Raw genomic sequence first — 27946 nt, 5'->3', positions numbered from 1 at the left:
GTATAAAAATTTTCTACCAATAATATTTCCAATATGAATATGGTCATCTTGGATGATATAAGTATGAATACGTTTGTCCAATATTACATTATCTTGTGATATAAATGAATAATTATTTAAATTTGTGATATGATGACCACTTTCATTTCCTTTAGTGGTTTGGTCGAGTTAAAATTATTAAAAGAATACAGACACTGCAAGTTTTAATATCGAATTGATTCTGCAAAGATGAAAAAATTTACGATATTTTTCATATTTTGTTTTGTTTTAAGTTTCTGTATAGCTGAAGGTAAGTGCAGATTTTTCTTCTTCATTTTGACATATTAAAAAATAAACAATATTTTCTGATATAGTAACAATATTTTTGATGAACATAGTGTAGAAAAAAAAGGTCAAAATGAATGTAGCAAGGTATCTTTGCATATATATGTAAAGCTACTGAAAGTGAAATTACGAAAAATAAAAATACACAGCTTTCCATCAAAAATAAAAAGACAATTTTCACATTAAAATATGGATACTTATCAAATCAATATGTTTACTTATTTTCAAGTTATTAATTTTTTTTATAATATCTGAAGCTTGGTTTATGCAGCCAAATTGACAAGAAACTAAACTTGGTGGTAATTTTTTGGTTTATGCAGTAAATTAAGGATTACTATAAATTACTTGTATATCGATTGAAATTTCCTGTACGAATCTTTTTTGTCATACAAATGTGGAAAGCTTTTTACACTGTCTCAGTGTTCCATCGTCTAAAGGACATTGCTTTTTCCAAAAAACAAGGATGTTATAAACAAAACAATACCACCAATACACAGTATTCTGTGTTCATAAGCTCACGAAATTAAGGAATTAAACTGAGAAGTTAAAAGTAGACGAACTCTTAGTTTGGTTTTAATTTAGATTTATTGATAATTTTCTGCATAAACTACAAGTACTATTTGATTGTCCTTTTACTAGCAATTTAATTTATTAATTAAATGTTAATTCTTAATTTATCTTGATCTTAACAGAGCTCAAGTCATGAATTAGTTTAACTACTCACTCTTCATTATAACCTCAACATTTTTTTGTTGAAATTCACACTCACCATTTTGAATATGTGTTTCTTTGATTGGACAGATATTTTTCACCTCAAAGATATGGAAATTAATTTGGAAGATTGTTAAAATTTTTTATTTTTACTCGACTTACTTACCTTACCCATTGGTACTACAATCTAGTGTGAACATTGGCCTCCTCAACAATTTGCTTAAATTTGGTCTGTTCTTCACCGACGTTTCCCATCTCCTCACATTCATTGTTTGTATCACATCCATAGAGATATTACAGATAGAGTAGGCATGCTATAGGCGCCCATACAAGTGGGAGCGTCTGGCCGATAGAAAGAGAGAGAGAATAATTTATGTATTTCTGTCTCTGTTTAATGGCGCATGCGCGTTGATTAGATTTCGTGTACGCACTTTACCGTTGCCCGTTGAATCAGAGACACGCATGCGCACTACGCAACAAAAGAAAGAGATAGAAATACATAAATGATTCTCTTTCTCTTTTCATTCGCGAGACGCTCTCACTTGTAGGCATGCCTACTCTATGGTAATATCTCTATGATCACATCACTCAATAAGTCGTGTGCCTGACACACAGATGGCGCTGCTATTGTTAAATCCATATGACGTTTATGAAGTACCAACTTTTAAAGGACTATCGACTATATATCGACTATATTATTGGTTAGCTGAATTTAAACGTGGTCGTACAGATACCGATGATAATGAACGCTCTGGTCGTCCAATTGAGGTGGTTACTCCAGAAAACATCAAAAAAGTTAACAAATTGATTATATCTAATAGTGAGATAGCTGAGGCCATAAAGATAGCAATGGCGTGGCGCGCTCGTATACTCAGTCCCTGAAGACGATAACTTGGTTATCGAAACGCGCGTCAGACAGGGTAATTGTGAGTGTTGGTGTAGAGGTAATGTGTTCAGTATGAATATCACCAACGGTTCCAGAAATTCCACCTTAGCAGTGGTAAGAGACTTGTCAAACGACGTCCAATATTGATATATGAAATGTTTTGATTTTGGAAAAAATTACATGTTATTTGTTGCACATTGCATTGTGCCATATCAACTTCCCTTCAACTTTTTTTATATGGTTTTGTTGATAAATAATATAAATTATATTATAAATTAGGTTTCTATTAATCAAATTTCGTTTAAAAGATAAAGACTGAAAGTAGTCAAAACGTCAATATTATATGGTTTTAAATGAAATTTCCATTAATGGAGACCTAAAATCAAGGTAATTTATCAACAAAACTATATAATTTTTTACGGTCGTGTCGAGCAAGTCATTCTGAATTTGATTTCCTAGATAGTGAGTCATACGACTTGAATCTGATTTCGAACATAAAATTCTATGATTATGTTCCCGCATAACTGAATAAAATTATCATTATCATACTTATGCTATGTTTTTGACGATCCCGGAAAGCCAGACACCTATTATATAAACATTTGATAATACGATGACATTTCTTGCGTAAATTGAGATGGTTACTATGTCGATAATTTGAATCACATGACCAGTCACACGATTAGTCCACCTTGAACGTGCCGCTTGTGTGCATCGCAGTCTTTGCACCGCAGGCCTGTTCTACCAAGCGACCATTGTTCCAGAGCAGCGTTGTCCAACTGGCTGAGTGCAAGAAAGTGCATGGAACGGTTTTTTGCCATAAGGAAGGAAATCCCTGCATTCCTCAATGAATACGTTTCATCGGACACAACTGAACTGGAAAGAAAGCTTAAGGATCCAGAATTCTTAAGACAGTTAGCTTTTTTAACAGATCTGACTAATAATCTTAACAGTTTATACTTGAGTCTTCAAGGAAGAAACCAGACGGTTTCAGATTTAATCGGAAAAATAAACGGATTTCGGAAAAAGTTGAGCGTCTTTAAACATGCTTTGGAAAAGAACAACCTGACATATTTCCCTAACTGTCTGCAACTAGCAGGAGAATTCAATAGTGAGGAAAATATTGAGTTTTCATGCTGCAGTTTACAAATTCAACAAATCATTGATGAATTCAATACAAGATTTGAATAAATCGAAAGTCTCAAAAGCAGTTTACTGCTTTATAATAATCCTTTTGGAGCAATCATTGAAGATCAACCACCCAACTTACAAATTGAGTTATGTGACCTTCAAGCTGACATGTTCCTAATCACCAGACCTGACAAGGGACCTGTCTAAAGAGAAATTTCCAAATCTGCGAGATTTTGGACTGAAGATTACATCAATGTTCGGAAGCACATATCCATGTGTCTACAACTGAACTGGAGGTGGACATTTCCTCATTGGTGGATGAAGCCGATCGACCACAGTCTTCATATTAGATATAACTTTTTATTACTATTGCAATGTTTCTCTCGGCTCTCAAAAAAATATATGTATAAATTTTCCATTCATTTATAAAAACGTACTCTATGAGCAGCAAAAGAAATAATACTCTTTTTTGTTTTAATTCTTTTTATACCTTACATTATTTTGTTATTACTTTAACAAAATTATTATATGGCCCGCAACCACATCAAAGGTTTTAGTTTTGGCCCTTGGTGTCTTGCAAGTTGGACACCCCTGCTCCAGAGCATCAGTATCATGCAAGAAAGTAGCTATGCCTCACCATGTATTTAAAGTAATTACTGCAATTATTCTATATAAGTTGTAGATACAGCAAAGTCTATATTACAATTTATTTAGATAATGTTTTAGATGCATTAATTTGTAAACCGAAAAGCGTATTTCAAAATGATTGTAATATATGCGTTTGTGGATCTTCTGGATTAGATTACTTCTGTTCAAAGGACGTATGTTCATCGGTATGTATTTCTTTAAACCATTTTATGACAATTAAAATTTTAGTCAGTGGCAGCTTGTGTTTAAAAAATGTAAGTGCCTTGGAATGTTTCCAAAAAAACTTTGTAAAAGGGTTGTCGTATTTATTAAATTTCCATTGATTTTATCGGCTTCTGTACTGAAATGATTGGTAGTTAGAACGGTTGTTACACAAGAAAAATATGGATTACCAAGAATTACTTGAAATCTTTACAGATAGCTTTGAATTTTTCTCAGACTATATGTACGAGGTTTCTCTGAAAAGTGTTCTACCCAAGATTACAAAAAAGACAATTATTCATTTTTATTATTCAAGCGGAACTTCAAGGTTAGAAAACTGGACAAAGCCGCTGGAAGATAGTTCTGGAGAATACGGCGGGTGGTCAACTGATTCGTGTTTGAGCTATGGTGATCACCGAAGTTTCAAAAGGTGTCGGAAAGCACTTTCGTTTTCCTTAAATTTCTCTATTCAACTCATCAAACATTTTTACGTAGTATTTTCCTCTTATTGTTTTACCTTTTTGAAAATAGGCGATAGAAACAATCACATAACTATCCCAAAAAACAGTTGCTACTAATCTTCATTTCAGGATTGTATTGGTGGATCCAGGGTTTATCTACATTTACGAATCCAACTTATTTTGCTTGAACTGCTTCAATTTGGTCCTAAGTTCGCAACCGCGGCGCGCGGGGATAGCTTTCGTATGCATAATTCTGCAGTCATTTTAAGATATGCCGATAGCCTCTTTCATCTACTCAATCCGATAATCGCCCAGTATTATATGGAGGACTTTTCCAATGATAATGCTTATTGTAGACTGTAAATGATGCCGCAGTCCCCGTATCCAGTATCTGAGTTCAAAAACAAATATTCATTGACAGGTCAAAGCTCAATTTTCTTGACATCTTCAGGTTGAGATCGGAAAGTTTTTAGAGTCTATATTTTTGTTATTTTCCTCTTAAAACCTTTAGCCATATAGTCTAAGACCTATTTAAGGGTATAATGTTATTTAAGTCTTAACACCAATTTATTTCTCTCTACTTCATGTATTGAATATGATTAAGAATAATTTACACAATACTCAATTTATTTTTAGTTAACATACACTTGACTTCTTCTGTTCTTAAGAGTAGTAGAGATAGAAAAGCTTTTTTTCCACTACTAGTCATAGAAGCCATGCTCTTAGCAAGTCGTAGCCAACCGTAAAGCTTACATTCACCACCTCAACATCGCTTGTAGTTAATAATTAACTAATCTCATTTTTGTTTTATTGTGAGCTTAGTTCTAAAGAAAAAGAACATACTTAGTGTTATAAATCCAGAATGTTTAATGAAATAATTTACACCAGAATTTTAGTTTAAAATTATGGTAAATTTAAAATTCGCGCTTGTTTCGATTATTGACACTTATGAGTGTCAAGAACACGGTCTCATTTCCCATCACCGTATATAAGACCGTGGACTATGGAGTGTAGAGAAGGAGTAACGTCTCTGGGTTAAAAAATGTGAGCTGATTTTTGATGGCGCTGATTATAGAGGGTATTCGCTTGAATTTTACGCGTTGATTTGAAAATTACTGTATAGTAATGCTTTAAATAATGCACCGTGATAATGAAATTAGTAGTATTAAAATAATGAAACGAATAACAAAACAGAATCTCGTTAAATTAACTTTATTATTTAGCTATTTATTTGGTTTAGATAATACATATATTCTAATATGAAAAAAAAGTAGAATCATGTAACAATAATGAAATAGTACAAAAAAAAACATTTTGGTTGATTAAAATAAAATATTGAATTTTATCCGTAACTAATATAATAATTATAGCGATATAATTAGATCAATAAAAATAATAGAATAATAAAAAAAATATTTCGGTTCATAAAAATAAAATATTGAACTTCATTAGCAACTAATATAATAGTTATAGTCATATAAAAATATCAATAAGAATAATAAAATAATTGAAAATAAAACATTTTGGTTCATAGAAATAAAATATTGAACTCAACAACCGCAACAAATATAATAATTATAGTTTTGTTAAAATATCATTGGTAATTAGCTTATGCAAGCAGGTAAAGAAATATATCAAGTTCTTAATAAAAAATAAAAATCTAATAAGATATTAAGGATTGCACAGCTTTTTACATGAATATAATCAAACGTCAGTCACAACTTTGATAATTTCTTATAGATTTTACTTTTATTTTTTTTCTATATACTCCTTGTTAAATGTTTTGGCCAAGAAATGTCCTCTCATGGTTAAATAATAAATAATAATCTCTCTTGTTAACAATAGAGAATGTTCGTGGCAACCAATTTTGGTCAATCGAATTTGAGTAATTCGATCAAAAATCATTTGTATAGTATTCCCTTCAATTACCTTTTTCCCAACAACATCCAAAACTGTATTTTCTAACCGGCGAGTTAATTCAAACAATCCCTGACTGGGATATGCTAGGCCGCCATACAAGGACAGTTCGTTGATTAATAATTCATTTTGTTGATTCTCTTCTACCGATCCAGCCGAAGATAAAGAATCAAAACAATTTTTGCAGAATTCGTATTTTTTTTTTCATTTTACGGGACACATAGCCAGCCAAATATGCTAATACTTGTTCACTAGTATAAGTTACATTATAGTCATGATCTATGAGCTTGTCTTCATTCTCTCGAACAGTCTTAGGTAAATCAATTCGGTTCAAATCTTTGGAGTTATCATTATCACTTGCTTCTTTTTGACCCATTCATTTCCATACATAAGAACCTGGTTACCTGGCAAAGCACAATTTTCCAAAGCTTCATCGATTGATGTTGATGCTGGTTTTTCGCACATTGATAGTTGGCTTCTACGAAATATTTATTAAAATTAATTAAAATTAAATTACTGCTTAGTTTTTACTTTAAACCTTATACCTTTGAAAATTTATCGTCATTTATTATTTTAACCGTTTGATAGTACAGGTTTTCTTGATTTTCTGAAAGCTACATTTAAAGCTAGTACAAATTTTGTAATATCTTTGAAAGTTAATGAAATTTTCTATAAAACTTTACTTCAATATCATATTGTCTTGGCTGTAGGTTAACTGGTACAGCATTTGGCAATAGTGTCCATCGTTTCAATTCATATTCTCTGATTATTCCACCTGAATAATCAATCTTCCGCGATTTCACAATATCTTCTTCTTTAAAATGATAATCGCAGAAACAATGATGTTTCGTTAAAGTCATGTTCAAAATAGAAGACCATTGTGCTAGCAGCGTAGCGTCCTATAAAATAAATTTAATGATTTTGAATTAACGTCACTGTGTTACTTATTCTTTTTCAAATTTAATGAGAAATCAATGTTAATCAACAAATATTTTGGGAACATGGATAAATAATTATTGATTTTCCTCTAATGAATTTTGCTTTCTAACAGATTCAAACATGACTTACCTTTGGTATTCCAAAGAGACTTGCTTGTTTTATATTTTGATATGAAAGAATTCCACGATCTTCTAAAGAACCACTTATCCATCCAGAAATACAAGTTTTCACCATGATTTTTTGTATTCTTTTCTTACTATTTTTTTAATATTTTTAAACGTTGTTTAATTCTTCTCGCCACCTACATAATATTCTGTTTTCGTTAGTTTATAGAATCTGAAGCTAGTTTCAGATATAGTAAGTGTTTAACTTCAGATCTCAATCCCATAGTACAATCAGCGCCACGTATTATCCCTACAGAATTCAGACCATATTTTAAACGTACCGTCCATAAGAGATGTTACTCCTTCTCTACACTCCATACCGTGGACTTATCATGTTCAATTTGAGGTTAGACTAGATTGAGCTAGAGAAAAGCTCTGAATAAACAATATAAAAGAATGTTTGATTATTATTTACAACAATACATGAATATATGCAATATATTGCACGACGCAGATTGTTCAATGTCTCACAATAAGACACTGCATTGATTGTCTCATTACGAGGCCGAAATTCCACTAGCAATACTCCTTTTCTGTCCCAAAAAACTGTGCACATGATTTGTAAATCACTTACGTGCTTGGAGACTTTTATTTAGAGGCAAATTTCTACAACACCGTTCATTTTAGTACTGTAAAAGGTTATTATTTTTTTAACTAAAAATAATCAGTCAATTTAAAGCAAAATTGAAAAAAGAATTTGCTCCAATGGCGTAAAAAATAGGGGGATAAAAGTGACAACTAACCCTAACAGCGCGCCACTAGTTAAATTTTTCTAAAGTTTGTTTATATCAAAATATTTCTTTATTAAGAAGCACATTGATCACCAAATTTGAAAAAAAAGTTTAAATGCGTTCTTGATTTATGGGAAATTTTTCATTTTGATTTAAAATTTTGAACACCCCATATCTTAGCAACTAGACTCCGTAAGGTTTCGTATTCCTATATCAAAATGAATCATTTATTTATTTATTTATTGAGATCTCCCTTTGTCTCCCTTTGTCGGTTTAATATAGAAACACCCTGTATATAGACATAAATTAACGGTAGTTAGTTGAAGACAACTTTTCATTACCAGTGACAAACAAAAAAGCCGTGAGCAGCAGAGCTCCATCACGAAAGTCGAATTTTTCGTCGAATGAAGAATTTAACTAATACACAAACAAATCTTTCCATAAAATGAATTTCTTGGAAATTCTCAATCTCAATTTCTTTATAGGGAAAATTTGCTATTCTTCAATAACTTTTCATTTCACAAGTTAACTCTCTCTCTCGAATGAAAATTCATAATTTCAATAGACCCGGTAGTCTCGAACCCTCTTGTTCAATTCCAATTGACAACAAAGAAAAAATTGTCTGTCTAGTGACAAGAAATTTCGAAAATAGAAGGAGGTCCAGTTCAACAATTACAACGATCTAAATGATTTCGGGCGTTTTGTGCTAGAAGAACTGAAGAAGAAAACTTTGAACTTGAGAAAGACAATTCTTCAACATCACCCCTACTTGCATGCGAAGTTCGAACCCTCTAGTGATAACAAAAATGATCATAAAATGGAGAGGGGTGGAGATGGAAAGTTTCGACCTTAGACAGGAAATCATCTCGCAACTAATTGAACCTACATGTGAAATTTCATTTTTCAGTCGCTTTTCGTTTCACCTGCAGAGGTGAGCAAAGGTCAAAAACCACTTTTTTTGCACTGCGACCCCTCGAAATATTCATTTGTTTTCAACCCAACTCTAATAACATCAATCCGCTGCCAAAAAAGCCATGTATGCTAATTTTGAACCAAATCGGACCCATAGCATTTGCTCGAGAGACGAAAATAAGAATTGTAGCTTAAACAGATATATATATATATATATATATATATATATATATATATATATATATATATATATATATATATATATATATATATATATATATATATATATATATATATATATATATATATATACAGTGCTTTTCAGATAAAAGTATCCACCTTTAATAACTTTTGTAATACTGGTATTTAGAAAAAATCCGAAAACACGTCAATTTATGTTGGAAGGGGCAAGCATTACGGCTTATTTAAACTTACTGGAAAAGCCACCCCCTCACCCCTAGCAGCATCCCCTTTATTTTTTTAAATTACTTGTCATATTTTTTATGTAAAATTTGGATACTCCTCTTTGAGCTGATTTCAAAAATGTATAATACTTGTAGGTTAAAGTGGTTAGTTTATGAGATAAACAATTTTTCTTTTAAGAGCACAAATTTTACTTATTATTTACTTTCACCTTATTTGCCTGTACTAAAATGGGTTGTACAACAATTCAAACTCTTTAATCTTTTTAACTGCGTTATTTATTCTACTTAAAAAATCCAAACAACAAAAAACTCTACTTTTTTTTAAAGTTTGACATTGTCAACTAGAATTTGTAGTCACTATTGATAGTGTAATTTGATACATTATTTATTTTGTTTCTCTGAAATGGTTACTCTTTGCAAGAAAGAATTGAAATTGTAGGTTTATACTACCAAAATAATAATTGTGCAAGAGCTGCTGCTAGAATATTTAACGAATTACATGACGGAAGACATGCAACTCATAAGTATGTAATTCAACTGATGGAGAAATTTACCACAACAGGGTCTGTTTGCAATAAAGTGCATAAGCGAGAGGGACTCGTAAATAACGAAGCAATCCAAGTGGCAATTTTCGGGCAAGTCAACTTAGAGGCTCAACAACCCCAATCGTTGTCAACAATAAGTAGAACGATCGGTGTTTCATCTTCTACAGTTTTCCGAGTTCTACATAAATTCAAGTACCACCCATACAAAGTTAAGTTGGTGCACGAGTTGAGTGGCCACCTAGGTCACCGGATTTAACACCCCTAGACTTCTTTTTATGGGGGTATTAAAAAACAAAAGTTTATGCTACCCAACCAGAATCTCTGGATGATTTACGAGAGAGGATAGAAAATGAATGTCGACAATCAAATCCAGCCGTATTAAGCAATGTCAGAGAGGCATTTCAAAATAGATTATACCATTGTAAGGAAGTGAATGGTACTCATTTTGAACACTTATTGTAACTTCATAATAAATAGCACAGTTAAAAAGATTAAAGAGTTTGAACTGTTGTACAACCCATTTTAGTACAGGCAAATAAGGTGAAAGTAAATAATAAGTAAAATTTGTGCTCTTAAAAGAAAAATTGTTTATCTCATAAACTAACCACTTTAACCTACAAGTATTATACATTTTTGAAATCAGCTCAAAGAGGAGTATCCAAATTTTACATAAAAAATATGACAAGTAATTTAAAAAAATAAAGGGGATGCTGCTAGGGGTGAGGGGGTGGCTTTTCCAGTAAGTTTAAATAAGCCATAATGCTTGCCCCTTCCAACATAAATTGACGTGTTTTTGGATTTTTTCTAAATACCAGTATTACAAAAGTTATTAAAGGTGGATACTTTTATCTGAAAAGCACTGTATATATAAACAACAGACATTCGAAAAACCATCATAATCGTGTTCAGGAGATCTCAAAACATGGGAAAAATGATGTGCCCCCCATTTTTCTTCTAGTCACCGTAATAGTCTAATTTTTCTTCGAAAAATTTGACTAATAATATTTTTAATCATGTGATTGAAGAAAGATATTAATATAAAGATATAATTTCAGAAAAAAATTAAGAAAATGAATTCGTATAAAGATGAAGATGAATATAACGACTATGATTTAGATAACGTCGATGAGTATCAAAATGAAGATTTAATTAATAATGCCACTGATGATGAGTCCAGGTAAGTTGGTAGATGTATTAAATCCATAGTTTTTTTTCAATAGATAAAATAATCGAGTTACAAAGCTGGGTGAATATGTTGACAGACTTTTTATATACAGACAAATCTCGACATAAAGTAATTTCAAGTGACCGATCCAAAAATTTGTTATATTGAGATGAAGTTTGTTGAAATTCCGCTATATCAAAATAAATTTTAGTATGATAATAGGAAATTATGGGAACCGCAATTTTAATAAAATCGACTCTATTTGTGACATATCTGACAAGTACGTATGCGAAAAAGGCGTCATTATTAAAGGTACTGCCGCCTTTTCATAAAAGAAGACATAAATTTTATTAGAATCGGCTTTATGGTTCATCTTTTTTTAAATCAATGGCTAGTTGCCTTTTCGCGAAAATTACGAAGTGGGCGACATTTGTTAATTTTCTTTCAATTTCAATAGAAGCCAGAATACGAACTAATTTCGTTGTTTTATAAACAATAGAAAGTTTGAGATTTTAGTCTAAAAAGTAAAATAATATATCTATTTAAAGTGTTTTTTTCGGAAGAAAACAACCACACATCCATAAGGTGCACTTCGAAAACAATAAAAATGTGGTAAAAGTTGTAGTGTTTTATATGTACTAGTTGTTAAACTCCTATTTAGTAACCAATAAAACTCTTATACACCTTTTTGGTCGTTTTGAGTAGTCTCTTCTTCCCGTACATATGAACAAATATTATCTCGTGAGGCTAGGGAGTTAGACCTGATATCTGTAGACACACACTTTTGATGGTAATTTGTTCTATGCCTTCTAGGCCCCATAATACAGGGTTATTCTAAATGATGGACCCATTTTTAAAAATTCATATTTATTATAATACAAATGCTACATGACTAATTTTTATACCAATGTTGGTGATGGTGGTGATGGTTCCAGAAGCGGCCGCTGGAGTTCTCGAGGCAATAGGGCGCCATTATCTATCACTACAAGTTGTGAGTGAGATGGCGACTGTGGAGCACAAGGTGTTCTGTGTTATTTAGTTCGCAAGAAGTGAGTCTCAAATTGTAGTGCAGCGGATATTTCGTGCTGAATTTGGTATTAAACCACCAACTAGAAAAAGCATTACTCGTTGTTTTATCAATTTAAAGAGACTGGAATTGTTGTAAAGGAAAAAGCTCAGGCCAACCGCTTGTGTCAGAAGATGATGTCAGAGGGATAGAAGACAGTTTTGTTCGCAGCCCGAGTGAGTCTACCAATAGAGCTAGTAGAGAACTTGGAATACCCCAACCAAATGGAAAGTTCTGAGACGGCGTTTGCTGTACAAGCCTTACCGTTTAGAAGTCGTGCAGGTTCTTAACCTTAATGACAAAGAAAAGCGTCTCGAATTTTGCGGTAATGTGCTAGAAATGATGAAGGACGACACATTTGTACAGCGTATCATTCTTCAGCAACTTTCCAACAGACACAATGTTCGAATATGGGGTTTGCAATTACTATTAATTTTAATTTTCATGTTGATTGGTTACGCTTGTGATGCAAAAATTATCCTCATGAGTAATTAATTGTTAATTAAATAATATACTTTTTTACGATACTCAAAATTTGTTAGTTAGTAATATTATTGACGAGTAATAAAACAGATATAACTTTGTAGGAACGTCAATGGTATAAAAACTGAAAATGATGTTGACGACATAACTGACGAAGATCAGAATGATAACATTGAGAACGAAGATGATATTTATGATTATCCTCAGGACGAAGGACAAAATAATGAGGATTTCAATGAGTTAAGATCAAGAGCATGGGATAGGGTACTAGCATGATAATACTCTTTTAGTATTTAGAATGTATCGTTTCGAACGAACTCAAAATATGTAAATGCGATTTACTCAAAAATTTATTTGCTACTTAATGGGAATTCTCCTTTTTTGCAAATTCTTCTTACTGTATTTGTATTTCTTCATATTATGGTGCCTGATCAGACATTTGGAAAGTTGTCGTTGTAATCGTTTTAGATCTTCTATGATGTTCCTTGTTATTTTTACTATTATTCCTTCTATGCAACGATCAATGTAACATCCAATTACCAATGCTATTATCTTTTAATATTTTAACTTCTTCTTCTTCTGTATCATTTTGTCATTTGAAATCTACCCATAAGCTCATATTTTTGTCGTTAATACAGAGTGGGCTATAAACTTTAGCACTTTTGTGCAACGAAAAAAAGAAAACACATTGTTCATTTAATGTGTTGTTGACATTTTTGAAACCTGGTCCTTAGATTTTCGAAAATTACATTACAAAGTACGCTATTCATTTCTTGACGGATGTTCTCTTTTAATTGGTGTATTGTTTATTATATTATTGTATGAGCAAACATAAAAGAGATATTGATTTAACAGAATCGAATTTCTAGTTCACTCGGGGGTACTTAAAAACTTAAACGGAACTTATTAGAGAATTCATGGAAAAGATTGGGAGTCAACATATTTTCGATTCTGGTCATTATATGTATACCGTTTCTGAAGAAAATATTGTAGTTTTATGAACTTCATCGGATTAAATGGGTAATTTTGAATTGACAGAAAGATTTTGTATCTTTTATGTTAATATTTTTATTATTAACTACTATAAGTGTTTGAAAATACAATGAAATAACGATTTAACTAATATAATAATCTTACATGTGTATTTTTTCAATATAATAACTTATTTAAACATATAATTATTCAATACATGCTTCTTACAACTTTAGTTTTCATTTATAGATCACATTTAACCTTCGACTGGTATCGTGGTTTTACAATCACGTAATTGGTATCCTGGGGTGTTTCAACACCCCATTTTAAAAGAATAATTTTGAACAAAAAATTTCTTGTATTATTTTTATTCATCTTTGTTTAAACAGTATTAAAAATAGCAGTAACCAGCATGACAAATTTGACTTGTAATAATTGTTAATGATCCAAAAACAAAATAACAGAATATTCAAGATTCTATTTCCTAACAGTATACTGCATCCTGTAACAAAAAATACTTATTAATAAATGAATAAAAATTTTGAATCGACGTTTTCATTGTACTGTTACGAATAAGTTTCGCGAAATGGGTTCGTAGACCGGACCTGTCCAGTTAGAATGGAGTTTTAAAATTTGGTAAAGGCTAAAAGGGTAAAATAATTTATTATAACAAGCGGTTTATTTACATTCCTTCTTTTGAATCATTTCCAGGAAGGTCTATTTATTTATTTGTTTTATTTCTTTTTGCTCTAAATCTAGAGAATTCTTTTGAGATAGGTATATAAGAACATAATGTAGTAGCGCAGTTAGTGTAGTGTTAAACAAATAATCTTAGTGAAAAGAACACATTAGTAAAAGTAATCGTAGAAATTATTTAAGTGATATATATATATATATATATATATATATATATATATATATATATAAGTAAATTATTATGAGTTAAGTGTATTGTATAGTGTGAAAATAAATTGAGAACGACTCTTCGTCGCAATCCTGATATACACGGACAAAATGTCCTCACTTTTGTGTCTCTTGTCCCTGGGCGGAATTTACATCTTCTCTGTTTTGGAGCAGGTCCGGCCATATCTGTATTTCTTTGGGTTCTACTCTCAGTAGCATTTTCGCCGAGGACTTTATAGAAATTGCTGCTTTGCAGTTCCCTAGAAAATTCTTTTTTCTTTCCAAGTCGTCATTAAGAAAAATGATCCCTAACGATATTGTAAAATGTCTTCGCGACAATTATTTATTATCAACATTAGCAAATTTGTATAGAACACCGCAAGAGGCCATCTATGAGTTCTATGCTGATAAGTACTTGTGCATTTCTGATCAAGCGAGTCCAAACACACACAAATTAACGTTAGGTTTCTTGTACATCCAAATTCTGATCACCTTTCCAATATATTCATATTTCGCAAAAACTGGTGTGGTATTCCACCCTTATTTTTTCGAATAGTGCCGACATAAGTCAAACCATTTTCATGAAGTTTGTTTACCAGCTCGATAGATGTGAATCAGTTGTCTCCAGTAATGTTGCAGTTTGTTTTCAGTATAGGTTGTGCAAGTCTTAAGATGCTGAGGGTAGGTACAGATAATTTGTAAGGGTTTTGATGTTGTGACTCTTTTCCTACGTAAATATTGATTTACGAAATCGTAGAGGCACATAATCTTGATACCATATTTACGAGGTTTACTCTTGACATACTGCCTAAAAGAACTTCTGTCACTAAAACCTAATAGCATCTCATCTACTGTAGCATATTCACTGCAGGTATCTTAGATACTGCAGCCAACTTATCTCCATCAAGTATACGCTGTTCATCGAAATGAATTGCTAATAACAAAAATAGAAACCTTTTTAGGCTCATAGTATCTCGAAAGATATTCCTTCCCGTTCCATCTGCTGCAAATATCTCCGCAGAATCTTCATGACCGGACTTACAAACTCCACATAACAACAGAAGACTAAAAAAAGTTTTTAGTTGGGTTTTATCGATTTGCTACATAAAGGTGGCGGTATTACAATAATTTGCACTCAAGTCAGTGATCTTAGCGTTGGTGTACTCTAATATTATTTCAAGAATATTGTCAGTAAATAGTAAAGACCAGGCTTCATCGGGAGTCTTCGGTTTATCCGTTGCTGCATGGCCTTTTAGCCCTGATAGATGTGTGACTATATTATGTAAACGTGTTCGAGATGGAGTCGCCTCATTTGAATCTATTTTTGCCATAAAAATAGTTACCTGTTGGCAGATTGGTCCTATCATCTACTTTTCCTCACCGTCCGAAGCGTCAATATCAGATTCAGTGAGGTAATCACAGTGCATACTTACAGCATTGCTTAATTCAGCGTCTTCTTCTGCATTCACACTCTGCTTAACTTCTTAATCACTTCTTAGTTCACTAAAATGTTCCCCGTAGTATTCTAGTTCTCTTTGGATCAATGGACGTCGTGCCATTTTAAACCCCTGATTTAAGGTCACTTAAGTGGTTTTGTGGGGTGGTACGACACCCCAATCTGCTACTAGCGCAAAATGATTTTATCAAATAATCTAACATAACCATTAGAAAGATGGTTTTAGGATTATTTTAGACATTATTTTTAACTTTTCAGTTGGATGTGCTTTGAAAGCGTGTTTTTATTTTTTTTTAAATATATTTATTTTTCACTTTTTATTACTTACTTTCCATGCTTAAAAAATGTATTTTAAAAAATTGATGAAGTAAATTTGTGGTCATTTTGTTTTTTATATTCGCTGGTAAATTTTTCTTTGTTTTTTATCATTGTGCTCAGAAAAATTATCTTTATGGATATCCTTTTGTTTTAAGCAACTTTTGTATGATAGTTTTCATATAAATTGGTATTTTCTATTTATTTGGGGAACAGAACGAATAGAATAGAACAGATTTCTGTTTGGTTATATTTTAAAAAATATAAATTCAGTTTTTTTATATGTTAGAGCATAAACTTTCATTCAAATCTTTTCTTTCTACTCTTTCCTTCTTCAATAATTTCTATCTGTGTTTCCATTTCATTCCTCAATTTATTTTTTCCCGCAGTTCTACAGCTGCCAGGTTGGAGTTTCAACCATACCCAAAGGACTCAACCGGTACACCACAAACAAACAAATTCAACTCAACTCCAACAACTGGGAATTCAGTTGAGGGCTGCAACCAACCCGGATTTCCATAGATAATTCCCAGTTTTATCTTTAATATGAATATATATAAATATGAGTTGTTTTTAATTCATTACTGCATTTATTTGTTGTGCTCTTTTGGATACGCAGTTAATGTGAATTTATTAGGTTTCAATAAGTTTATTTGTTGCCAAAACTTTTTTATAGCTCTTAGCAATGAATATTAAATTGGATAATCGTATACGGGGATAGTTTTAGATTTTTTCCTCCAGTTATTTAAATACTTTAACTGAAGCTGAATACCACTTCCTGAGGAATAGTCTTCTGCCGGGGAATTGAGGTTAAACAGTCTATGATTCATAGAATTCTGCCACAAAATAATGAAGTCTTTTAAGCAGATATGCCTTTGTCTATCTCCGGAACTTATTAAATGTATTTACCACTTTTAATTCTGAAGGTAGCTGATTGAATAATTTTTTGGCACCGAAAATGATAGAATTTTTTATCAGATCAGAAGTAGGGTAGCTATGTATGGGTCTCTCAGGTGAGTTGTGAAAAAGTTTACCAAATAAACGGATTCTAAAATGAGAAGAGTGGGGGGAATTAAAATTTTGTATTATTTAGAAACAATTCGCACTGGGTTCTACTACTTGATCAATAAATGTAATGAATATTTTTTGTACAAATACATACTTTTGATGCTTGATTTGACCCATCATATTTATTTAGGATTAATTCCACAAGGCGAATTCAAATTATTTAACATACGTTTTGAAAGAAAAGATAAAGAGTCTTTATTCAATCCACAACACAAATTAAGTAAGATGTACTTCCATTATATTCGGTTTTTGTAAAGTGGTTTTATGCAAAAATCGCTTATTAGATGCTTCCTGTTGCTCGAAATATAAAACTATGGATTTCTACGATATCTTTTGATGTTTCCAAAATGTCTGGACTCGATTGAAATGGTGATACATACTAACAAAATTTATCACTTCCTTTCCGCTTACTCTTTGATATAAACGTTTAAAAAATGCAACATATGAAACTATATATAAAACGTTACTATATTGCTAAAAGTAGTTAGTAATATATATCCTACCAAGATGGATAGGCGCGTAATCGTACTTATTTTGTGTGGTTTTTGCTTCAGCCTGAGCGGTAAGTCAATTAATCATACTATGGTGAAACGGATCGGTTTTTGGATGATTAATACTAATTTAAAAACATATGCAGATATATATTTAAAGCGAAAAGAAAATGTAAATAAAGGAGTTTTGTTATCATTTTGATTTAATTAGTAAATATTTTATCATTAATATATTATACGATGAATTTCTTTATGTTTATTCAATAATTCGTGCCAATTTAAAACACAAATGCATAGATGAAATACAGTTTTCATTTAATGAAATAAGGTGGAAAACAAATATTAGTTTATATGTTTCTTTCTTAATTTTGGGTAATTGAATACCCAAAATAATTGTCCCCAAAATTATTACTGAACACGGTTTTTTTTCTCGGATAGTCACATGTAATGAAACTTGGGAATTTTACTAAGCCACTGAAACTAAACGGCAATCAAGTTTATAGCTTAACTGAAATTTTGGAGAAAAAATTCTCAATTTTAATCAATACCTTTTAAGGGTGATATCTCGGAGAGGGCCTAGGAAATTTTGTATTTGTCTTAATCTTATACGAGCATTCACTTCCTGAATTTTGTCACATGTCTTTAAAAAATTATAAACAAATTTAATTTTTAATCGGAAGAGACCTGAAATTATATTATCTGGTTACCTAGGGTTTCTAATATGGTAAACCATCAGAAAAATTGTCTGTTATTGAAAAAACTAATAAAAATTGAATGCAATCGAAATGCGATAACGAAATTGAATTAGCGGAAAAAGTTAATAAAAGTGAATTTGAATTAAAGATGAAGATCTTTGTTATACAGCTTTTAACAAAAAGAGCCAGCGTTATTTCTGATTCTGAAACCGAAGGTTATTTTGATTTTAAATCCGAAAATTATTTAGTCTTTATGTATACATCTTCTGATAAAGAAATTTCATTCGAAAAAGCTGCTGATTGTACTTGAATGAAGGCAGAAACGTAGATCATCGATAAATATTCAAAGACGTTTCTGGTTCTACTGCCTTTGCTGAAAACCAAATGATGCTTGATTCGGCAATTCACACATTCAATTTGATAATTGACCAAGGTATGATGGTGTATATAAAATCCTGTACCGAACTAGAAGCTTGTCAAGTTTTGAATAATAAGGAATTGAATGGTTACAAAATCTCAATTGTGGAGGAGGCTTAAGGAAGGTTAGAGCACCAGAGCCAGTCAGATTTCCCATAATCGACACTTGATCCTAAAAGTTTAGAAAACTCTTATTGTCCCCATCTAGCGGTTAATAGATAAATTAGAAATAGAATTCCCATAGAATTTTATTATAGGAAAGGCCCATTTTAATTTCATAAGAGAATTTTGTCGCATGAATTTAGAAACTGTAAATTTAATAAAATAAATATTATTAGAAGTAACACACACACACACACTCAATAATACTGTCTGACGTGCGTTTCTATAATCAAGTTATCGTCTTCAGAGACTGAAGGTCAACTGGCTCTGAAGACGACAACTTGGCTATTGATTAACAAACATCATTAATGAAGAATCTGTTTTAAAAACAAAATCATATAATTTATTTTTAAATATATAGGTAAATCTTCAGGTAATTTTTATTAAATGTTGTGGGGCCTGTGAAATTTTGTCAGTTTTTCCACCTTAAAGTTACGCCTCTGAGCACTGGCCTAATTCGGTGAATCAGAATTGGGTCAAAAAAAGATCTAAATGCAAAATTACTTCAATTATGGCTAACTCACAAATTAACTTTTGCTATTAAAAACGACGAGTTCTACATAGTGTTTGAATCATTTCTAATGTATTAAATTATAAATATTAAGATGATAAATCTGGTTTATTCTAGAAAATAACAAAATAATCACTAGCGTTGAAAACCATTAACATTGTTAAATTTAATTGGCTAAATTGACAACAATCATACAATAATTATTCTAAAAACCAGGTTAATTTTCAAAAAATTACTTCATAAAATTTCAATCTGATAATAAACTCGTGGCCATAAATAACGCACCACCTTTTATTTCAATATCAAAATTTAAAATGTTAATCTTTTGGGTTTCTTTATTTTCTATCACAAAAAGTTAAAATATTTTAAATGTTAGCGATAAAATAAAGCAAAATTTCTTATCAGCAAATAACTGTATTTGTGGTTTTCTAAAATTTTAATTTTAATTTAATATTTCTTTCATTCTATTGTTGTACCAACTTGTGGACAGAAGCAATTTAAGTGAAGTTAGTGTTAAAGTCGAAACTAGTTAAACAAAAAATGAATAGAGTTAGGCAGTGAAGTGAGCGCGAAGCTGAAAGAATAGCCGAGTTAGTTAGAAATTGTCAAAGTTATCATGAAGTGGCAAATCTGTTTGGCTAACACCACACCACCAATTGGCAGATTGATGCAAATATTTGACGTCCTTTAGTTTTAACTCCTCGAGATAACCGTTTTTTGCAAGTAAATTCATTAAAAAATCGGTCAAAGACAAGTCAATGACAAATGTCCAGCCTTTTACGAGAAGTCCAAAATGTAAATATTTCTGATAGATCAATAAGAAGACAACTTCAGAATGCTGATCTAGAAGAGCTCTCCAGGCACCATTGCTAACCAGGTAGCATCGTGTTGCTAGACTAAGATTTGAAAGCCAACATTTAGATTGGAATTTAGAAAATTGGTGCCAAGTTTTATTTACTGTTGAGACAAGAATCAGTCTAAGAGTTCCAGATGGACGTAATCAAATTCTAAGAACCAGGTAGCTGTTCCAAGGAAGGTCTATCATGTTTTGGGGAGGAATTTGTTTTGATGCCCGCACACAATTAGTGTCTCTTCCTAGATCCGTCCTTAATGCAGCAAGATACATAACTAACATTCTTGAAAATCACGTCGTTCCGTTTGGGCCATTTATTGGTGATGATTTTTGTTTAATGCATGATAATGCTAGACCACACGTTGCGGAAGGTGTTCTGAATTACCTAAACAAAGTAAGAATTAATACCCTGGACTGTCCACCAAGAAGTTCAGATATGAATCCTATCGAGCATGTCTGGGACATTTTTAAACGCCGCAATCGTCATCGAAATTCATCTCCTAAAAATTTAGATGAACTTGAGCAAGCGGCATTAGAGAAATGGGAGATCATACCTCAAGAAGTGATACAGCACCTAATTGAAAGCATGCCCAGGAGAATGTTAGCTACAATTACATCCAGAGGCGAAAATACACGCTACTAGCATTTAAAAACAAGGACATTATTGTTTTATTTTTAAGAAAATTTGGTTTAATTGCATTGTTTTTATTTTTTTACACATTAAAAATCACTCAAAATTACTACACATTTCTTATTATTGCGTCAAAATTATTGAAAAGAAGTTGAGCAATAGCAATATTAATTTAAATTTATTGGACAAAAAAATATTTTCAGAAAGGGTGGTACGTTATTTTTGACCACGAGTGTTTTATTTCCACTATATCACATTTGTTGAGTAATTTTAAAAGTATCAGTTTTCGCTATCTTTAAGGTTATATAACCTCCAATATTTTCTAAATACGAAATATGTTGCCGCAGAAGAACATTCTCATAATCCATATTTCTTTTTTGCAATCCCGCTAACTCATTTGTATTTGTGCTATTGAGTATCTATAACATGCTTCAGTAAATATTCTCTATTTATATTCGTATTTTTGGAACCGTTAGTGATTTTCATATTTTTAACTGCGACCACTACACAGACACACCTGAAATAGTTCCATAAAAACCAATGTGATGATTTTTAGTGTCAAAGGTCGTGTTCCAGCAGCAATTGTTGAGTACGTATTCGTAATAGATTATTGTCAAGTCATGCGCTATGCAACAATATTAGAAATATGATCTGAACCCACTGCTGGAAGAAACATTATGTAACACAAGTATCACGTGATATTGTTTTAGGAGCTTCGACGTGTGTAGCAAATTCAGAATTCAAGATGGACTGCAATTCTTGTGTATGTAGTCCAGATGGGAAACAGTATACTTGTACCTCTTATAAATGCTCACCTAAGGTATGTAATCCTACTGATTACTGATACAATGAAGGTTTGTTAATTATCTTGAAACTTTATTATCATGCAGCTCAAAAATTCAGAAATAAATTTAGTTTTGTTTCATTCAAATGGTTTATGATAATTTCTTATTAATATTCAATCCCTAAGACATAAAACAGATGAACTGTATATTTCAGGATAGGAGGAGCTAAATTTTCCAGAAATTGTTGCCATCACTGAACATTGGTTGAATAATAATGAGTCTACTCTTGTCAAAAACTATACCATAGTAGCCAGACCTTTATATTGTTTGAATTTACAGAAAACCTGACGTTGATTTACATACTTTCTGTCACAAACTACTGACCTTACCTCTAAAATACTAATTTTACGAGGATCTATTGATATCTAGTTAGCCTAGACCAGTTCCAGGCATAAACAAAATATTGCATTACCACAGCAACGAACAATAATTTATTAGAAGTGTCAGTATAAAGTTCAACGACAAAAATGTGAACCAGATTTACGAAGATATGCTTAATACCCTTGGTGATGAATGTCTAGTTTGCAACCGTGAAAATTGGACTGCAAGCTTCAAAAGAGGTGAATTTTCCATTGAAGATGATGACCGATCGGGAGCCAGTTTCTGTGTCAGTCCCCGAAAATATCGATACAGTTCATGACCTGGTTTTATCAGACCATCGAATTGGGCTAAAACGGATATCTGAAGCACTTAATATTTCATACGAACGCGTTCATCATATAGTTCACGTCAATTTGGACATGAGAAAAATTGCTGCGAAGTGGATCCCCAAATGTTTGAATGTTGACCAAAAGCGTGCAAGGGTAGAAGCATCGCGTTCGATCTGTGCTCGATTTAAAAACGATTTAGACAAAATGGCACTTTTCCCAATTGCTATAAGAAGACTATAATTATCCCTGTACACAAAGGAGGAGATAAAAATCAAGCATCGAATTACAACCCTTCCCACGTTATCTAAGATGATAGAAAAATTAGTCAAAAAGAGGCTTTTATCATTTATGTTTAAATATAAAATACTTACCACCCATCAATTTGGGTAGATACAACGATGTCTTTTTGCAATCCAATAGAATATGTAGTGCTCCAAGGCTCAGTACTAGACTCTATTTTGTTTCTTACGACATCACTTATCTAGACATCAGTTTCTCTTCAAGCAACTCTGATCACACGGCACTTCATAGGACCATATCTAATTACCCTTAATCATGATTCGATTCTAATCTTCTCTATCCCAAAGTTTCTAAAACTAAAGTTTTATCATATAAAAATATATTTCCAAAGAACTGAACTTATCCACCTCCCTAACAGTCTATGGTGCCTTTATCGAGTTACACTTTCGAAATGCCCTTTTTATATGCAATAGTACCAACTGTCTACCAGAAAAATCTTGAACATAGATCCACATTTACCCAATAGATGGAGCTGCCCATCATATTTTTATAGTTTTGATCACGGCCTGAGACCAATTTCTATATGGTGGCTTTGTTCTCTGGTTGTCCTGGTTTTAAGTGTTTGAAATAGACATGGCGCGGCATAGCATAGGGATGGACGTCGGAAGCTTATAGATGAAAACTTTGTCATGAAGCTTATAACCTAAAATCGACGAGTGCGTTATACGAGTACAGTGTCACATGTGCTGCAATTAAGTTATTTCGTGTTTTTCATATTTATTATAATATATTTTTAATTGTAAAGGAACTGCATCACTGAAAAGACACTGTTGCACCAAATGTCCCTCTTAACTTTGAGAAGCAAATAGTATAATTTTGGCAGCATTATCATTTTATTAATTTTGTAGTGCTCCTCTATCCAGAATCAGCATAAGAATTAGTTCATTCTGTTTTGTTTTCAAATAAATTTCAATGGATTGATAAATGGCTATTTATTATTTTAGAAATATGACAATTTCTATTTGACTGAAACCAAAGATGGTCATGTTCTTTTAGTACCCAAGACTGATGATCCTAACTTTAAAGTTAGAAATGATGAAGGATTAAACAAACCAAGAAAAGTTCGTATTCCCGAGGAGATAGAGGATGTCGATAATAGGTGAACTTATAATATTGTTAATAGATTTTTTTAGTGCAAATTAACCAATTTACTTGTTAACTTTGGCAATAAAGTCTTTGATTTGAAGAAAAGTCATTCACTTTACAAAATTGATATTACACGTTTAGAGTTTTAAGCAATGTACATTCAAATGTATAAGATAATTTTGTATATCGCAGTAATAAATAATTGAATATAATTGAATAAATTTACCAACTCGTCTACTGACGTAGACCGTGAAGCCGGTCCTCTTCGATTAGGTTGATAGAATCTGAAGTTTGGTAGAGAAATTTCTAGAGCGGCTTAACAGACAGGCATTTCTCTGTATTGTTTTTATAGGCCATTAACATCGCGGATTAACTGTTTTCGAGTAGGCTTTTTTGTTTGTTTACATTTTATTTACCTAAATTATCGAGAAATTCGTGGTTTATAAATAGGCGCTGATTTACCAGCCAGAGTAAGTAAATAATTATATTTCTTAGTGAACACATTGGAATACAAAGTACAAAGTAAAGGGTGTTTTTAAATAAATTAGTAAGTTAAGAGTGAGATAAGTGTTTAGTAATAATTTAGTGTTGGTAGATAGTTTAGTGAATAGTGATTAGTTTAGTGTTTTTAGTATCTGAGTCAGTCGCCTTTGTAATCTTTATATTAATTAGTAGTATCTTCGTCTGGATCCATAACCATGGGTTTGATGATACTTTTAATGCAATTATCATGATTCCATATACTCCACTCTTCTTTCCCTACACATTTTATCGACGTCTATTATGTTACATTGTTGATGGTACTATTTCGCAGATGTTTATGACATTTAATTTGAAAGTAACATTGTTTCTGCTTTTTCTTTTTTTATTTGAGTTCAAATCGGTTCTATTGGATTTCGGTGTTTCACGAAACCCTACGTGTATGCACCTGATAGAAATTACCTGATAAATGGCGTTGTTGCCAGTAACGTAACTTTAATTTGCGATGATGATCTTGTCTATTATCTATCGTTAGAGAAAGATACAAACTACAGCCTTGACGGTACTTTCAAGTTGAATTCTACACGAAGACAACGTTCCATTTTATATCGAACCCTCTACGCTTAGAAGAAATTTGAAAAGTCAGAAAATAAACCAGCCAAATTGAGCAAAACATGTTTGAGAAGAAAATAATTAACAAATATATTATTTATACACTAAAATATTTAAAAATAGTGATCTACTCATTTTTTGTGAGACTACTTGAACGAATAGTCTTTGGAGGGTGCGTAAAAGACAAGTAGTTCTGTAAATTTGTAGAAGTTTAAAAAGTTTTTGTTAGAACCCATTCACTTCTTTATTAACTAATACTGAATGTTTATCGGTTTTTAAAAAACTCAACAACTTTTTTGTACTGGCTGAATGTCTAATTTGATTGAATTATAAAATTCGTTTCGATAACCAAGTTATCGTCTTCAGAGACTGAATGTAAACTAAAACCTATTAACTAAGATTTTTCACATTTATTCCTTAACTAATAAACTATAGAATGGGCTATAAAGAATTGGCTGCATCCAATAATTCATTATTGGATACATTTTTAAGAATCTTACATTATTAAGTATTTCATGATTATGAGTGCCAGCGTAATCGATAATCCTGGATTTTTCGGTCCGTCCATATTTTAAATGAGCTATATGCTCTTTAAACCGGACATTAACGGATCTCTTAGTCGGCCCAATATAATTTCGATCACAATCACCACAGCAAATTTCATATATACGATTCTTTTCCATATTTGGTACTTTACCCTTAGGATTACCCAACAATTGTTTTAATTTACTGTTGGATTTATAAACCAATTTGAAACCCACTCTGTTAAAAATTCTTTCCAATCCCTTTGTATAAACAGGATTGAAAGGTACCGGCGCAAATTTTTTTTATTTTAATTTTGGTTTGATTGTGACGAAAAGTATATAGGTCAGACTAAAAGTCCCGTTAATGTCCGGTTTAAAGAGCACATAGCTCATTTCAAATATGGACGGGTCGAAAAATCGAGTTCATAATTCTGAAATAAATATTAATAATGTTAAATTGATAAAAACTTTATCCAATAATAAATTAATGGATGCATTTGAAAGCAATGGAATTGCTTAATGTAAAAACAGCTTAAAAATAGGGACAAAGGGCCAAAAGGCCAATTCCTTACAGCCCACTCTATAGTTCAGTAGTTAAAAAACAAATGTGAAGATTTCCAAGAAGCAGGTTTTCCCGCTAACATTAATTTTCGATTTATTGGTGGGGAAATTTAGTTTAAAGTAAGTCAAGTTAATAGGTTTTAATTTACCTTCAGTCTTTGAAGACGATGACTTGGTTATCGAAACGCGCGTCAGACATTGTAAATTGTGAGTGTTGGTGTAGTAGTAGTGTAAACAGTGGTTTCAGTATAACTGAACCAAATTGTTTGTAACTGATATTTGTTAACAATAAATGCTATTTCTATCCACTGGATAGTTTTAATAAACATTTGTGTCATTAATTTCTTTAACCAAAACAAACTACATTGACCGATGCAAATAATCAACTTTTTTTCATATCACAGCGTTCCAGATCTTATTAGATTACAAAAAAATCTATTCGTTAATCTCAATATGATAATCGAAAACAGATAGCGTTTAAATATTGGTTATTATTTTTAAATTCTAATTGATAATTTATTTTAGCGAACAATTGGATGTAGAAGAAATACAACCAAATGATTCCGATGAACAAGAACAAAGTGATTTTATTGATACCGTTGATGATGAAATAGAAAGCAATGAAATTAATCAGGGCAAATGGAGACGATTTACACCAAGGCCGTCACTGAAATTTCCCGAATAACTTACTAAAAAAATTAGATTTTTTAACACTGCGTGAATTTTCAGGGACAAAGGATATTCAAATGATTCCTAATACTAATTGTTTGAATATTTTATTATATCTATTTAATAATCTTTTTCCTTTGCTAGTATGACTTTTCCATGTTTTCCAATTTGTGTTTTGTATTCATGATCTTAACAGGAGCTAAAATAGTTGTTTTTGTCCTGGTTGATGGTCCTAATATAGGTTCATCTATGTTTTCAAATAACCCCATAGATGAACCGGATCAACTTTCCTTATCATTGTCACGTTGTGTTATAAACAAACCAATTTTGATTGAAATCTTACTTTTATTACTTAATTTAATTTTTATACTTTATGAAGTTAACATTTTGTTTTTTACACGATTTGTTACAAATATTTAGATTTGTTTGAGTGTAATATATTTTATCTATCCTTTGATTAGTTTTATTTTTTTAACCACTTTTTTTATTTGCAATCTGTAAAATTTTACAATGAACAAATGGTTTGAAGCAACATAAACTGATTTGTAGGAGAATTACTCAGTGGCAATTGCCCTTCACTTAAAAAAAAACATTTGATTGAAGGATAACCACATAACACATCATTAAGACATTAAAATCTGTAAGGCAGATCACACGGGCCAAGTGCACTTCCTTGTGGAACTCCTGACATAATTGGATGTAGAGTGGTAATGTAATCTTGGATTTTGACTTGAAAGTATCCTTTCTTCCGGTAGGATTTTAGGATTTGAGAAAGGTTATGCTGGTTTTTCCTGATTTTGTATAGTAGTTCATCGTGCCAGACCTTGTCGTATGCCTGTGCGATATCTAAAAAGGCAGCCGAACAATATTCTTTATCTTCAAGAGATTGGTACACTTTTTATTTGACTCGATGAACTTGTTCTATTGGGGCATGCTACTCTCTAAATCTAAATTGGTGGTTAGGTATTAGTCTGCTAGCTTTTAGAATCAGTTCTATTTTCTCAGTCAGTAGTTTTTCAAGAAGTTTTGACATAAC

General features: G+C 31.7%; 2 protein-coding genes across 2 annotated transcripts; both read left to right on the top strand.

The window, feature by feature from the left end:
• Positions 1 to 167: 167 nt before the first annotated feature.
• On the top strand, positions 168 to 17065 carry LOC130445125 (protein PFC0760c-like). Its single transcript, XM_056780639.1, has 5 exons — positions 168 to 289; positions 3779 to 3885; positions 11051 to 11172; positions 12814 to 12973; positions 16745 to 17065. The coding sequence occupies exons 1-5, from the start codon at positions 229 to 231 to the stop codon at positions 16847 to 16849; spliced, it is 555 nt and encodes a 184-aa protein (XP_056636617.1). The 5' UTR covers positions 168 to 228; the 3' UTR covers positions 16850 to 17065.
• Positions 17066 to 17911: 846 nt separating this feature from the next.
• On the top strand, positions 17912 to 27365 carry LOC130445123 (uncharacterized). Its single transcript, XM_056780638.1, has 4 exons — positions 17912 to 17985; positions 21894 to 22003; positions 23923 to 24077; positions 26767 to 27365. The coding sequence occupies exons 1-4, from the start codon at positions 17931 to 17933 to the stop codon at positions 26924 to 26926; spliced, it is 480 nt and encodes a 159-aa protein (XP_056636616.1). The 5' UTR covers positions 17912 to 17930; the 3' UTR covers positions 26927 to 27365.
• Positions 27366 to 27946: the final 581 nt, after the last annotated feature.

The sequence above is a fragment of the Diorhabda sublineata genome, chromosome 6, assembly GCF_026230105.1.
Source record: "Diorhabda sublineata isolate icDioSubl1.1 chromosome 6, icDioSubl1.1, whole genome shotgun sequence".
Lineage (NCBI taxonomy): Eukaryota > Metazoa > Arthropoda > Insecta > Coleoptera > Chrysomelidae > Diorhabda > Diorhabda sublineata.
This window is presented reverse-complemented; position numbering and strand designations above follow the sequence as displayed.

Coding starts and splice junctions, on each gene's coding strand:
- LOC130445125 (XM_056780639.1), top strand. CDS start 229: ATGAAAAAATTTACGATATTTTTCATATTTTGTTTTGTTTTAAGTTTC. Junction 290..3,778: donor AAGTTTCTGTATAGCTGAAG/GTAAGTGCAGAT, acceptor ATAATGTTTTAG/ATGCATTAATTTGTAAACCG. Junction 12,974..16,744: donor GATCAAGAGCATGGGATAGG/GTACTAGCATGA, acceptor TTTTTCCCGCAG/TTCTACAGCTGCCAGGTTGG.
- LOC130445123 (XM_056780638.1), top strand. CDS start 17,931: ATGGATAGGCGCGTAATCGTACTTATTTTGTGTGGTTTTTGCTTCAGC. Junction 22,004..23,922: donor CTTATAAATGCTCACCTAAG/GTATGTAATCCT, acceptor TTATTATTTTAG/AAATATGACAATTTCTATTT. Junction 24,078..26,766: donor ATAGAGGATGTCGATAATAG/GTGAACTTATAA, acceptor AATTTATTTTAG/CGAACAATTGGATGTAGAAG.